The 14918-nt window shown below is 29.9% G+C and overlaps 1 protein-coding gene across 4 annotated transcripts in view; it reads left to right on the forward strand.

Annotated features, from left to right (window-relative positions):
* The window catches only part of Cad89D (Cadherin 89D), a 42346-nt gene that overhangs the window by 10924 nt on the left and 16504 nt on the right, over nucleotides 1–14918 (forward strand). For all 4 annotated transcript variants that reach the window (XM_015984048.2, XM_015984046.2, XM_015984047.2 and 1 more), the window contains exons 3-5: nucleotides 5336–5466; nucleotides 9233–9388; nucleotides 12968–13076. In XM_015984048.2, the coding sequence (XP_015839534.1) occupies nucleotides 5336–5466; nucleotides 9233–9388; nucleotides 12968–13076 (396 nt within the window). The remainder of the gene's footprint in view (nucleotides 1–5335; nucleotides 5467–9232; nucleotides 9389–12967; nucleotides 13077–14918) is intronic.

Consider the following 14918-nt stretch of genomic DNA (forward strand, 5'->3'; position numbering starts at 1 on the left):
GCAATAATTCAGAAATTTCAAAATTTAAAAATTTTGTATATCAAAAAAATAAAAAAATATGTTTTTTTTTGAGTTATTAGCTGTTTCAGAACTATAAAAACGCCAACGTTGCATTTTCTCTCAAAATAGCTCTCAAAAGCTGTTTACAATTTTATCAATTTTGTTTAAAAAAAATATATAATTCGGTAAAATGCGACAATGGCGTTTTTATAGTTTTGGAACAACTAATAGCTATATTTAATCTATAGGTATGATACAAAATTGCAGTAATAAATTAGAGGTCGTCTTATAAATCCGTGCTTAAGGCGCCATTCGGTTAAGTGATTAGCAAAACATGCAAAAACCTAACTTTAAAATAATTTTCTCGTCTTCAAACTTATCATTATTTTCATTACTCGTCCACGCTCCATTGCAAATGACTACAAACAAACCTGGACTAAAAATAATTACTTTATGTCCTACTGCGCGTCAAATCAATCCTCATTTTCACCTGCAAATAACATCATCTGAATTGTATCACTTATGTATTAAGGTCAAATCCAACAAATCGCAATGTTAAAACAATCAATCAGACGAAAGTATGCTAATTTATCCGGTCGAAAAAATCACCATCTGAACTAAATGGACCAGAACATCGAATTAGAACAGTTTCGTTTTCACAATTCGAAGATTCTATCGCTGAAAGCTTTCGCTGTGAAATAACACTGCACAAGATTGAGTAAAATTAATTTTGCAATAATTATTATTTATATCGGGTATTGGAGGAAAATGCAGCGAAAGTTAAATTGCTGCCGTTGCCGGATGTATTTTGCGTTAAGGTTGTTATTAAGGTTTCCTGTTATGACTTTACGTAAAGTTAAAAAACTGAGATCGTAACGTATTGAGGTTATTAAAGTTTGTCACATAAATTTGAATCGAACGGTTTCACGAAATTTGAATTTGAATCGAACTTTTGACAGGTTACACACGATTTACGGCGAGAAGCAATTTCAAATTATAATTTCTCTTCGGCGGTGTTTAAGGTGCATTTAATTAAACGGTGGTTACTCCAAACCGCAACAATTGTACAGTGCGTTCAAAAAGTCTTGAGATCAACTCTTGCTGTGAAATTTTAAACGTATGTTCTCAATAAAAATCTGTCAATCTAAATTTTCACAGCAAGAGTTGATCTAAAGATTTTTTGGACGCACTGTATAAAACAATTCTATCCACGACCGTGGAAGAAATCACACTTATCCTACTCTCCCCAAGACGTAATAATATATTTTGTTGCATGCGTGGCGTAATAAGATCTTTATCACACGCATAACAGTGAAATAAAGTGTGTTTTATTGTGGAATTTTGTTCCTACAAACGCACACGCGAGAAAGTCAAATAACTTGGATAATTAAAAAAAGATAAATTTTAGCTGAAATACTAGTTGCAGCACGGAATTCGAAATGTTGAAATTAGATACTTTAGCATTCCCATTTATCAGTGCAATAAAACGCCGTTGAAACCGAATGTCACCATCCATTTTCTCCATATTATTGCTTTACAGCTACCGATGTAATTTTTCTCGCATTAAATCTAGGCTAATGAGCGTATTCTTTCCACCTGATAGATAAATTAGATAGTAATCTGATTTATCATTCCCCGTTCAATGAAACCCCAGCTCATTTAAATAATTTTATTCTTAACTTAATTACACTCATGTCACTATTTATAACGGCAATAAATTGAAATTTTTCGCAAAAACTTGCAACAATTGTTCATTGAGAGAGTTGAAATGTAAAATTACCGTCATCGCCGACGGCAAGGCAAGAAAAATAATCTAACGGTCGTTATATTTATATAACTAACCTGTATTTACACGTTATTATGATTCTGGAAGGAAACAATAATTTCATTACGCGAAAAAAGCCTAGCATTAGTTCCGGAATCCGAAGGTAATTGCAACTGAAAGTCAATAAATATTGATTTGGTTGATGAATATCTCCGATCGACTTTTACTCTCATCTGTTTTGATACAGATATTAAAGCAGGAAAATGTTGTGCCACAATTTCCTGACTCCCAAAGGAAGTTTATTGTTTTTTGGGTGATTGTGACCGAGAATGCGATCCACCTGTTGCGTAAAATGCAAATTTTTTCCAATTTTTGGCGGAGAGGATGTTGCACAAATTTTGTAAAGTCAAATGTTAGGAATTAGACTTTCCTTCGACTTAACATGTACTACTTGCTTAACAATGTATTAAATTAATTATTTTGGTTCAGAGAGTTTGTTTAGCGTTCATTAGGTCCAAGTTTTGCAACGAAATGGACAAACATATTTTTTAAATGGCAGATATCATAACTCATAACAAATTATATAAAAATTTCTTAACAAAATTTCTAGTTCTTTAATATTAATGTTCCGCAAATTTGGATTTTATTCTGTCTGATTTATGTTTCAAATGTGTACTTTTACTTTTTATAGTTTTATGGAATTAATTTCATTTTATTTCCTTATTTTTGTTATTCAGAATATTACACGTTTATGATGGCATTTTAGTAAAAAGAAAAGAGAAATAAAAATACAAAAAAATGAGAAAAAAATTAATTAATTGAGTGTGTAAGTTTAAAATTTTGGCCATACCTTCAAATATCAATATAAAAATTCAGTTTTTAACTAAAAACAGTGTCACTGTGATTAAAATTTCAAAAAAAATTGACTCAATTTCAAACTCAGAATTCTAAAAGTTTCTGCTATCCGAATGAATTGAAATTTTGCATACTTACGTAATCTGCGTGACAATGCAATTCTATATAGTTAATAACCTTCTTTTATAGATTGTTAGAATTTTAACATCTAAGCAAAAATTTTCTCCACTTATAGAAAATCATAATTTTTTTCATTTTTAAATAAAAGTTTTTTTGTTTTTAATATTTTGTTAAATATTTTTTTGGAATAAAGCATTAATTAAGTATCGATTGTTTTCGATTGACACTATGAGATTAATTTACTTTATTTCCTTATTTTTGTTATTCAGAATATTATTAACTAAGATAACATTTCAGTAAAAAAAAGAAAAACAAAAATACAGAAAAACAAGAAAAAAAATTAATTGAGTATTATGTACCTAGAAGTCTAAAATTTGGGCCATATAGTACCTATAACTCAGTTAAAAATTAAAAACTTGAATCCATTAGAACAAATTTCAACTCTGCTTTAGTTCCATTTTAATTTCAAGCAGAGTTGAGATTGGTTTTTATGAATGAAAAACTTTAGAATAAGAAATTAATATAATATATATTTTTAACAATATATATATTTCTTAATCTCATAACTACAGCTTTAAATTAACAATATAAAAATTCAGTTTTTCAACTAAACAGTGTCATTGTAATAAAAGTTTCAAAAAATTTGACTCAACTTTAATTCCAGAATTCTAAGAGTTTGTGATATCCGAATGAATTGAAATTTTGCATACTTACGTAATCGGCGTGGCAATGCAATTCTATATAGTTAATTACCCTTTTCATAGATTGGTATAATCCTAACTTGTAAGCAAAGATACTCTGATAAAAAATTTTTTTTTTCATTTTTAATGCATCTTTTAAATAAAAGTTTTAAATTTTTTAAATTTTTTTTTTTGCATAAAGCATCATTTAAGCATCGTTTGTTTTCGATTGATACTATGGAATTAATTTACTTTGTTTATTTATTTTTGTTATTCAGAACATTACACATTTCTTAATAATTAAGATGACATTTCTGTAAAAAGAAAAGAAAACTAAAAATACAGACAAATGAGAAAAAAATCAATTAATTGAGTAAAAACAGTAAAAACAATGTCATGATAATCAAAATTTCAAAAAATTTAACTCAACTTCAATCTCAGAATTCAAAAAGTTACTGCTATCCGAATGAATTGAAATTTTGCATACTTACGTAATCAGTTCTATATAGTTAATTACCCTCTACTGATAGAAAAACATATATTTTTTTTCATTTTTAATGCATCAAAGTAATCACGAATTCAGACTGTAATAAACTGAATATTAATTTCTAAGTCTAAACCCATATTTAAAACCGATTATAAAACTGCTCAAATATGCGAAAAGTTGTATGAAATTTCAATATTCTTCAGTTTAAAACGAAACCAATCTACCGATTTAAGTATATTTGTCAAAAATTAAAATTCAGCTGTGGTACTTCAACACCAATAAATCTGTCACCTCCAACATACAAGGAAATGGACAAATAAAAATGACTGTTTGAACTCCTGGTTTGCTTTGTTATGTAAAGCCAACAAAACACACCCATTGTTTCAGTCCATGAGCTTTTCTTGCAGAAGCTTCGTCCTTTTTCCGTTCAAAAACTAGTTCTAAAAATGCATAAATAATTGAAATGAAATAGAACCGACAAGTTTCGCAGCTTTTTAACGAAACGACCAAAAACTCGTTCAGCATTCCTCGCTTATCAAACGTCTCAATTTGCTTCCTCATCCATCACCAATTTTGCCTCAAAACCTCAAATGTCACCACATTTCCGATTACGTAAGATTTTTTAAACCAGGTTGTTGACCATCATTATTAACTATCGGAAGAATATGGGTAAGAAGGTTCTTTGCTGACCGTTAGAAAAATTTATGCGGCTTGTAATTATTTTAAGACAGATGGTCATTTATTTGGCTGTGTAATTGGGGCACGCACATTAGTACTGAATGAAGAAAATTTTTCTAGCGGAATGACTTGGCAAAAGCTGAGTTAATAAAAAATTTTCGACAACTTTTGGGGAGGAGTTAGCTGTCGTTCGATGATTAACACCTCAACAGTTAATCGCTGGAAAAGCAAAAGAAAATAAATTGAGCATTAGCATAATCTTAAAATTAATTAAACTGAGTTAGTGGCTTTGGCTTCTAATTTCTTGCCCGAACAGTAAATAAAAAAAAATTGAGTTAAATTATAAACCCAGCCTAAGTTTTATTAATTAAGGGTAAGATTTGAAAGTCATTGTGGGAACGAGGAGAGTGAAACCAAGGTACTGCTTGAGCGACAAAGAAAGGTCACGTAATTATGAAACATAACCGTGACAAATTCACAAAAAGCACTAAAACCAACAACAAAATGCAGTGGTACCATCTCGCTAAGCAAAAACAAATAAGCTAATTGGACTGCGACCAGCATCACTACTTGCAAGGTCAAGTACCAAACGTGCTCAACACAATCAATCCGTCAAAGCGCTTTCGTTCTTTTTGTGAAACGGAAAGAGAAAATGCATCTAAGAATCTGGAACGACGGCGTTTGATCTTAATTGCGCGCACGCAAAGCGATGCTATCATTTGAGTCTAATTAATTTTTCATTGTTTCCAGGATGCCAGTTCTATCCGCCAGGGGAGTACCTCAGGTTCGTGAGAGTACCGGAAAATCTCAGGGTTGGGGAGGAGGTGCTGAGAATCGAGGTTTATCCCAGGAATAATTTGAGTCTAAAACCAGTGGATAAGGTATAATAAAAATGGATAATGAGCGGTTCTGCGGCCTACTTGGAGCGGTACCACTCGTCTAATTTCAGTGATATGTGGTGTAGGAGGATCTTGATTTGTTCTACATGGGTACTTTGCAAATTTAATACTAATTAGATTTGGGGTCTTTACTACAACACCGTTAGTACTGAGGTAGTACCGTCTTTGTTTAATTAATTAGACGCACAATAGATTACGCTGAAATACATAAACTGAAATAAAGTGGTACTTTTAATGTTTACGGTAAATTTCTCTAGGGAACTAGTGGTACTCAAAGAATTTTCAATATTTAGCTCAGTAGTACCATAATTAAAGATAACACACAAGGCAATACTCTTATAAATACCTTCCAGAATATTATTTTTATTGCATTCTTTTCTCTGAGATAACTCGTAAATTTTACACCTATGGTACTAAGTGAAGTGTCAGTCTTTATTGCTTATTTACAATTTAGAAAAAGTCGTACCTTTCTTTACTCGACAGTAAACAGAGTTACATTTTTAGTTTTCAGTAAATTATTAGTTGTTAGTAACAGTAATTGGATTATTTGCAGTGTGAAATTGTAATATTACAGCTGCTATGACATTTAGGTACTTGCAGCAGAGGTTCCAATCCAGTACTCTCGAGTTTACAAAAATAGTAGTACAAGTATGATTTATGAATTATAACATTACATATTAATTAATACTTGTCGTAGAAATTTATTGGGTATTGCAAAGGTACTACCGACTTTCTAGTACTCATTTTATCATTAAAATTGACGTAATGTTACAGTAATTGTAAGTGTTCACTGAATGACTATTAATTTCGATTATTAATCAAACAATTCACTTTCGTGTAGTAAATTATATTTGAATGGAAATGAAAGAAAGAAATTGCAAAATATTTCTTGCGGAAACCGTATTGCAACAAACTTTTCTCGTAAAATAGTGTTTTTTTGACATCAGTACCTGATTTTATTAAAAACTCAATCCTAAAAAAATTGAATTAACATCATGTAACATCTTTTCTCAATTACATAATTCTTAAGTTGCGTACTTTTTGCCTTTTTTCTAATTCTTACTTTTAAGCTTCGAAGTTATGATATATTTTAAAGCCAAAAATACGGTTTTGTCAAATTTGTATTTTGAAATAATGTTAAAATTATACATTTTCTTTTTTATTTAAACTAATTTTTGACTAAATACCTCTTTTACTAAGTCTAGTGTGTTTAGTTGAACAACAGTTTAACCAAAAAAAAAAAAACGCACACCCGTATGGAGAGCATAAAATATAGTTCTAATTTATTTTTCTATAAAATTGTACACAAAGGTTTAGAAACTTAGAGAACAAAGCAAATTGTTTAAAATTTTATTTGCTGGTATTGTTTTCAATAAAATTTCTAATACTAAATTTCAATGTTCTGTGCAGTGTATTACATGCAGTTTTTTTGTCTTCACTTTTATTTAAATAAGACCATTTTTTATTTCGTTACTCGTAAAATGAAGACGCACTGTAGAAATGGGTTAATTATAATAGTGTACTGCTTTTTTAATCAGAATCTAATCTTTGAATTTATTAGTTTCTCATTTCCAGTTCTATAGTTATTTAATTATTTTGGTTTTTTAGTTTCTAAGCGTAAAAGTTCTTTTGTCAGTTTTTGAACTTTTAATTTTTTAAAATATGTGTACTCTAATTCTATATTAAACTATTTTTTAATTTTAAACAACTTTGTATCAGTCTTGATTATGGAATAAAAAAAATATTTACGTAGAAGTGTCAAAATTGCAGAATTCGCCAATTGTTAATTTTTAGTTTAAAAATTTATTTATTTTAGCTTTTCCAATCTGTCAGTGTAGATTTTATTAGTTGTGTGAAAGTCCTACTTTTCTAAGATTATTATTTGTGTAATAAATTAAAAATAAAATGTGAAAAGAAAATATTTCAAAAACTAAGTAGAATCGACCATTTTATTCGCAACTAAGGCGAAATTCCGTTCTGTGAAAAGGACCGGTCAAGTCGTTTCACTGGTGTCTCATTTGTCTCAGAAATGAGTAATTGACCAATAAAAATATAAAAGTCACCTCCTACTTGTTTATCTTTTGCACAAAAAATTTCAAGACGATTGAAGTGTTTATCATTGGATATGGGAGGGATATTGCACTCCCAACTGTAAAACAGACCAATCCTAAGGCGATTACAACTGAACAAAAAACTGTCGCTTGATTATTTTGTAAATGTCGGCCAAACCATCTGGAATTCCACAATTTTCTGTTACATTTGAGCTCAAAAATCGTGAATAAATTGTAGATCAATTTGTTTTTAATAAAAGTTGATTCTCGTAATAAGTTCGTGTTCAAACTCAAATATTTCGCAAGTTTTTTAGCAAAAGCTCAGTTTTTTTACTAGATTCTTTTACAAAACTCAAAAATGAACCAAATTAGGTCAAAAATCTTTATATTTTTTTAGATAAAATTCCGAAAAAATTCTAATTGTTAATATTTATGTATAATTCATGTTTTTTTTTTAAAAAAAATCCTCAAACCATTTGACATTATGGCAACAATTCTTTTGAGCGATATCATTATTTTAACTTTTCAAATTTAAGTTTCTCGTAAATATCGAAAAACTCGAAAACATTAACTATATATATATATATATATATTCGTATGACAGAAAAAAAGGACAATAATATATTGTACAGAAGAAATTACAAACTTTTTATGGTAGATAATCAAGTTTTAGCTTCTGCCGACAGTTCATAAATTTAAAAATATAGAAAATATAAAAATATAAAACATTAAAAAAAGAATGAAAAATTTTTGATAACTTCAGTGTTGTTGACAATTTTTCAAAAAGAATTTTTTTATTCCGTTGTTTTTTTTAATAAGAAGTGATAATTTTATATAATATTTTTTTTAAATTTGATGTTACTCGTAAGTGTTTACATATTAATTATTTAAAATATAAAAAAAATCAATAACGTTTTTTATTTACAAAATAAAAAACTGACCTATTTGAAGATTTTACAAGATAACTCGTAATAACGTTCAAAATTTTGGACGACACTTTTGGTCAACGAAAAAAGTACTTAAATTCAGAAGTACCGACATTATTTAAAATCTGGACCCACTTTCAACATTTAATAAAATTTTGTTTAAACGGTAAATATGTTGCAATATAAGTTTCTCTTCCAGATAGTACCTTTTAGTACTACTTCAAAGCCCAATATATTTTATTGCAGCGCTATTTTACGACCAAATATGTAAAACGAAATGGTTAAGGCAGCATTTAATGCATACAAATTTAGTGAGCGAACATCACGAGATGTAGAACCGGAACTTAAGTACTACATTTTTATATTAATCTTGGGTTAAATCAAAGAAAAATTTGTATGCTACTCATTGAGGCACCACTTTGATGTTTCAGCGTTGCCAAATATGGAATAATAGGAATTTCTCTTCTGGAGCTTCGTAGTACCAACCTTTATTTATTTTATTACAGTTGCTTAACTGTCAAATATGTTAAACAAAGTAGATAGGATTCGATAGTCGGCTATTCATTGTTCATGATTTTTCAACACTTAACAGCAAAATTATTGAGGTAGTACCGCGGTACTGCTATTCACCTATCCTACAAACCCATGCAGTTTGAGCAATTTTTCTCGTCTTTATCTCAATTTTAATCTCTCCTACACCATAATTTGCATGTAGTACCCGCACCGTTCCACAAAAATCCAATCTAACGATTTGTTTTGCATTCCATTCAGGATGAAGACGTCCATTACTTCACCTACAGAGATTTTAATCGGACCACAGTTTCACTTCTTCTTGCGAGATCACTCGAGGACCTTGTAGATTCAGATAACCCACGAAACGTTCTCAAATTCAAAGTCTCTTGCGACTACGACGACGGCGAAGATATCGTAAGTGTTGAGCGGATTAAATTTGCAAGCGTATTAGACCGAGAACAACAAATCTTATTCAAAATTATCCACAGGGATTTTTGCAAGAGGAGGTTAGGTAATGGATTTTTTCGAACACGGTAATTTATAGCACCCACATTGTAACTGTAAAGAGCTAAAGTAGTACCGGATCATAAATCTAAGAGTGGCATCTTTGTAGAGGTACTACATCGTACTTGGATTAATTAGCTAGATTTTCACACGTGTTTCTGTCGAATTTGAATAAGAATAAATTAATAACTGTAAACAAAAGCAACTAGGAATTAATTGTAATAGGAGTATCGGTACTGCCACTTTTTTAATTGAAAATCTATTTCGCTAATTACACTCTGGAATTGCTGTTTTTTCTCGATGTGAAGGCGAGACTACATCTCAATATATGAAGTGGATATAATCAATCAATTTTATTGAAAATAAGGTTTGCGTTAGACGTCTAAACGTTACAATAATAAAGAGCTAATGGAATCTTTTGTATGTATCTTGTAATCTCCCGCAGTGATTGCAAAAAATTAAAATCCGGAAAAAATACATTAATTGAAATAAGTTAGTTTCTCATTTTATCGTGATGGACATGCAAGAACTTTCATTACTGGCCGCTCTCAATAGCTAAGTGGAAGATAATGGTAGTGTTAATAACATTATATTTGTATAATTACAACGTTCACTTCCCATAAATACTAGCAGAGTTAATAATATGAATGATATATTGTTTATTTTAAAAGGATAATAAATATGAGATATATTTTTTAACAAGTTTGTAAAAGACAGGATATGTCGATTGCCACAAGCTGTAAATACTTTATCTTGGCTATAAAAGGTACTTTAATTAAATCGAAGAAACGGATTATAGGTACACTTCGCTCGTAATTAACAACTGAGAAATCGCAACAGCGGGAATTAAAGTCATATCTAATGGGAGGATATTTGTAATTGGAGTAGGTTGTATAAATTACTACATATTTTAAAATTGATTTTGTAACAAAAGGAAGAAGTTCGCTCCGAACGCGCTCTGTAAATTCAATTACAATTAATTGCAACTGGAATATGGTGCAAAGATTTATTACAAACTAATGATTTTACCTAATAAGAGCTATTATTTTTTTAATAGCCAGTTACACCAACATGGTCGGAGGTCTTACTCTCAAATATTTTTTTTCGCGTTGTAGAAAAATTTTTTGCTTTGTTTTACATTTATGTCCTGATTTATCCGAGCTTTGATACAAACAATTTTCAATGTCTTTGTTCTAAAAATTAAAATTTTGACAAAAAAATTTTGATTTTGGGTTTTTTAAAGGTTGTCACCTTACTTTAGGGTTCAAACTTAGAGTCAGTACCTCGCTAGGGGAGAGTGGGGCAGTAAGGTACACTAAGAGAAGGGTCAGTTTATATTTTAATATCAATATAAACTGATTGAAAAAAGTAAGGAATACTATTGAGATTGGCGTAGTTTTCTTTTATAACAAAACTGTAGTATCAATAGAAAATATTATTATTATTATTAGCAATTTCAATCTATCTCACTAAGTTCTTCCTAATGTGCCTCACTTAAGAAAAACACACAAAAAAAACCCATTTTTTTAATTGCATTTTAAAAAATTCATAAAAAATTTGGTTATCTTAATTTTTTTATTTTAATACGTGATAAAAAATAAAAACCAATTTTATAATTTGAACATTCTCCATTTACCATAACGTTATACAGCGTAGAATTTTTAACTAAAATAAAATTCATAACTTGAATTTAGGCAATTTTGACGAAAATTTCCGAAACAGGTCAATTTTTATTTTTCCTTGCCTACTATTTGGTGCATATGTTTTTTGTTTATCTGTTTTCAGAAATGCACAGCCACCTCTAACTTTTTCTCAAATAAAATCTGTTTTTTGAATTTTTTCAAAGCCTACGTGCTAAAAAAATTAAAATTAATTTTATAAGTTGAACATTATTTAATGCAACAATTGTTCAACTGGAAAATAATATAACGATAGTCGCATGAATTTCCAACATTTTGAAACATTTTTAGTGTGATTTGTGTGATTTGCCTAATTTCAACTCATAAAAATTGGTTTTAATTTTTTTATCGTGTAGGCTTTGAAAATATTCTGAATACAAAGAGTGCGTGGTATTCCTTGCAAAGTAATCTTTCACATGAGGTGACACTTGACATACCGTAACATTGGAAAAAAAAGTCAGAGGTGGCTGGGCATTTTTGAAAACAGATAAACAAAAACCGCATGCACCAAATGATGTGCAAAGAAAATCAAAAACCTGTTTCAGAATTTTTTTACAAAAATCGCTTATATCCAAGTTGCAAATTTTATTTTAGTCAATAATTCCACACTGCTTTAATTTTTTTATTACTTGGGCATTGACAATATTTAGAAAAAATAGTGCGTTGAACTGCTTTTGAAGTGCTCTTTTACATGAGGTGTCACACGATATATCGTTACATTTAAAAAAAAAGTTCGAGGTGGCTGTGCAGTTTTGTCAGCAAATAAACAAAAACTATATCTTCCAAATAATGAGCAAAAAAAAAAGAAAAAGCGACCTGATTCTAGATTTCAACAAAAACTGCCTATATTTAAGTTATGAATTTTATTCCCGTTAAAAATTTTACACACTGTATATACCTGTGTAAACCTAGATTTACTTTCTGTCAAAATAGCTTTCTAAGTTTATTTTTTTGGAAATCGTTCCAAAAGTTTAAACAATGTTTTAGAATAGTATAAAATTTGAGGTAACAAATTGAAATAGGCCCCTATGCTCAAACTTACCCCACCTTACCCTACATATTATATACACGGCAAGTCTACTTAAATTGTATTAATTTTTACTGCTTATACGAGAACTTGTTTAATTATTTTGTAAATATCGACCTAACCATCTGGAATTTCGCCATTTTTTAAGAAAATCATTACACTTGAGTACAAAAATTGTGGATAAATTATGGTTTGATTTGTTTTTGATAGATTAATTCTCGCAATTATTTCGAGTTCAAACGCAAGTTTTTTAGCAAAAACCCATTTGTTTCACAAGATTCTCTCACAAAATCTCAAAAATTGCCAAATTAGGCCAAAATATTTTTAGTTATAAACTTGGGCATTTGAAATTTATGAAAAAAATTCACATGGAGAAAAAACTTAAGTATTTAATAGCAAACGCTGATTTCTGTGCGACTCTTTTTGAGATATACTTAGTAAAAATACTTTTAGCAGACTCATCATGTGGGTGTATGTCTCGGTTTAACCAGAAAAAGTCTGTGTAAAAATTCTTGCCAATGTCCCTCCCGGCCAATAAATCAAAAACAATTTAGCTACATTGAAAGTGGGCATTAATCCTCCCATGCGTCAATTTATCTTCCCTGCATACTTCTTTAATGCCCCTTTAATGGCCTTCCACTAAATAAATAAAATTTTTCCCTCATTTACGACTCTATCTCTGCTCGTCGACAGCATCACGCGTACGAAGCTCATGTAGCCTCGAGTTTTGCTTCGTTTATAAGATGATTACAGGATGCGGATTAATGTTTCTTTTGTATGCAGATTACATCCTCTTTGTCGGTGACGGTGTATGTGGAGGATGTGAACGACCATGCGCCCGTTTTCGTCGGTGCACCTTATCAGCTCGCCGTCGACGAACTCACACCTGTTGGTAAGTGCCTGGCTAATAACGATTTCCGCATTAAATTCACTGGAATTGGCGAGAAATGTTGACAATTCCGCCAGCTTGAAAAAGCTCGGCTTGCTCTAATTATGTGGCGGTATTAATTTGAAGCAATGGTTTTGCTATTTTAATCGTGGTCGTGCCGGTAGCGCGTCTGGTATTTTAAGTACGAGCGAGATTTATTGCGCCCTTCAGCGACATAAGTATCGATAATGAAGGAAATGAAGGAAGGCCGAGGCCACGAATGAATTCAGCGAACCCTACCGACTGCGCCAGTTTATAAAACTAAGTATTGTTTTTTCGAAACTATAACTTAACTATTATAATCCGAAAAAATGGCTTGAAAATTAAATATTCTGTAAGATAATTTTTTTAGTGAATGTACGGTTTTAAGCAAAGATTCTTTAGTTTAACTGTATTTTTAAAAATGGTAAAAACCAAGTTTTCGCGGCATTTTAGAAACGTATTTTGTTCAAAGTTTAAATATGTGATAAAGTTAGTATTATGATCTAGAAATATCTGATACAATATGTTTATTTCAAAAATTATTATTTAAAAAAATTTTCAAAAGCTAAAGTGTTTTCAAATTTAATAAATCAAATTTATCAAAACTATTAAAAAAAGTCAAAATTTTTGCCTCGGTAAAACATTCCACGCCGATGTCAGAGTAATAATAAAAGTTTTTTTGAAGACATGTCGACCATCTCAATTTTTTGTTAGTTTTAAACAAGCTTTTATCACGTTTTACTCGTTACATTTTTTAATTAAAAGACTGTAGAATATTATTGACAAAACATTTAGTTTTTTGAAGCTGAACAGTCAATCAAACATTCGAACATTTGTGACAATAACACTTTGTAAGCCCAATAAAGGAATAAAATAAATTCCAAAATTAAACTCAAAAAACTTATTTTTTTGTTGTAACCTGATCACTACCACCAAATAATAATACCTATTTTCTTCGTAAAACACAATAGACAATAGCATAAAAGTACTAAAAAATGGTAAAGAGCTGACAACAAAGTATTGAATGAAAAAATGTCAAAAAAATCTTTTATTTAAAGAAAATATCTACGAAAAATTATAAAGTATGAACATAAACTACGACCACTCCTCAAAAACAGGTAAAAAGTTAAAAAACAAAAAAAACACTTGAGAATATTTGCCGAAATATATGGATATAATGTGTCTTTAAACCGATGGATCTAAAGATCGATGATTTTTTGTAAAACATTTAAGAGTTATGGGTATATACAAGTGTTCAGTCTAAACCCCACATTAGAAGTGATGACAGTTCTAATAAAAATATTTTTAAAGTTGCTACTCGGTCATAATCCGTTGAGTTCTGCTCAATGAAAATATTTTGAAGATGGCAGCACGATTATACCGGAAGTCGCCATTAACTTTCTTATTTTAAATGGAAAGCAGTGTTTTTCACTGCGTTTTTAGATTAGTTGAATCATTTTAAGACAATTTTGATCAGTTTTTTCTATACCTAAGTTTAACCGTTTTTGAGATATTAAGGTTTTTTGAAAATTTTTGGATTTGCACCAGTCACTTAAAAAGTCGGTAACTCGCTTGGTTTTAGAGATTTTTAAATCATATTTGAAAAATAAAAAAAATGGCCTATATCTGTTCTTCAGTGTGTTTAAAATTAAAAATAAAGTTAATAAAGCCAAAAATTTTAAGGTTAAATTTGGACAATTTCAAGTACCCATAGCTTAATTTTTTCAAATGGAATGTCCCAATTTTCATTTTACTAGATGGAGGAGAATTTTTTTCTGCATCGATAGGTATTAATATTTCAAGTTACGTTGTTTTTTTTGTCAT

Source organism: Tribolium castaneum, chromosome 7 (genome assembly GCF_031307605.1).
Source record: "Tribolium castaneum strain GA2 chromosome 7, icTriCast1.1, whole genome shotgun sequence".
NCBI lineage: Eukaryota > Metazoa > Arthropoda > Insecta > Coleoptera > Tenebrionidae > Tribolium > Tribolium castaneum.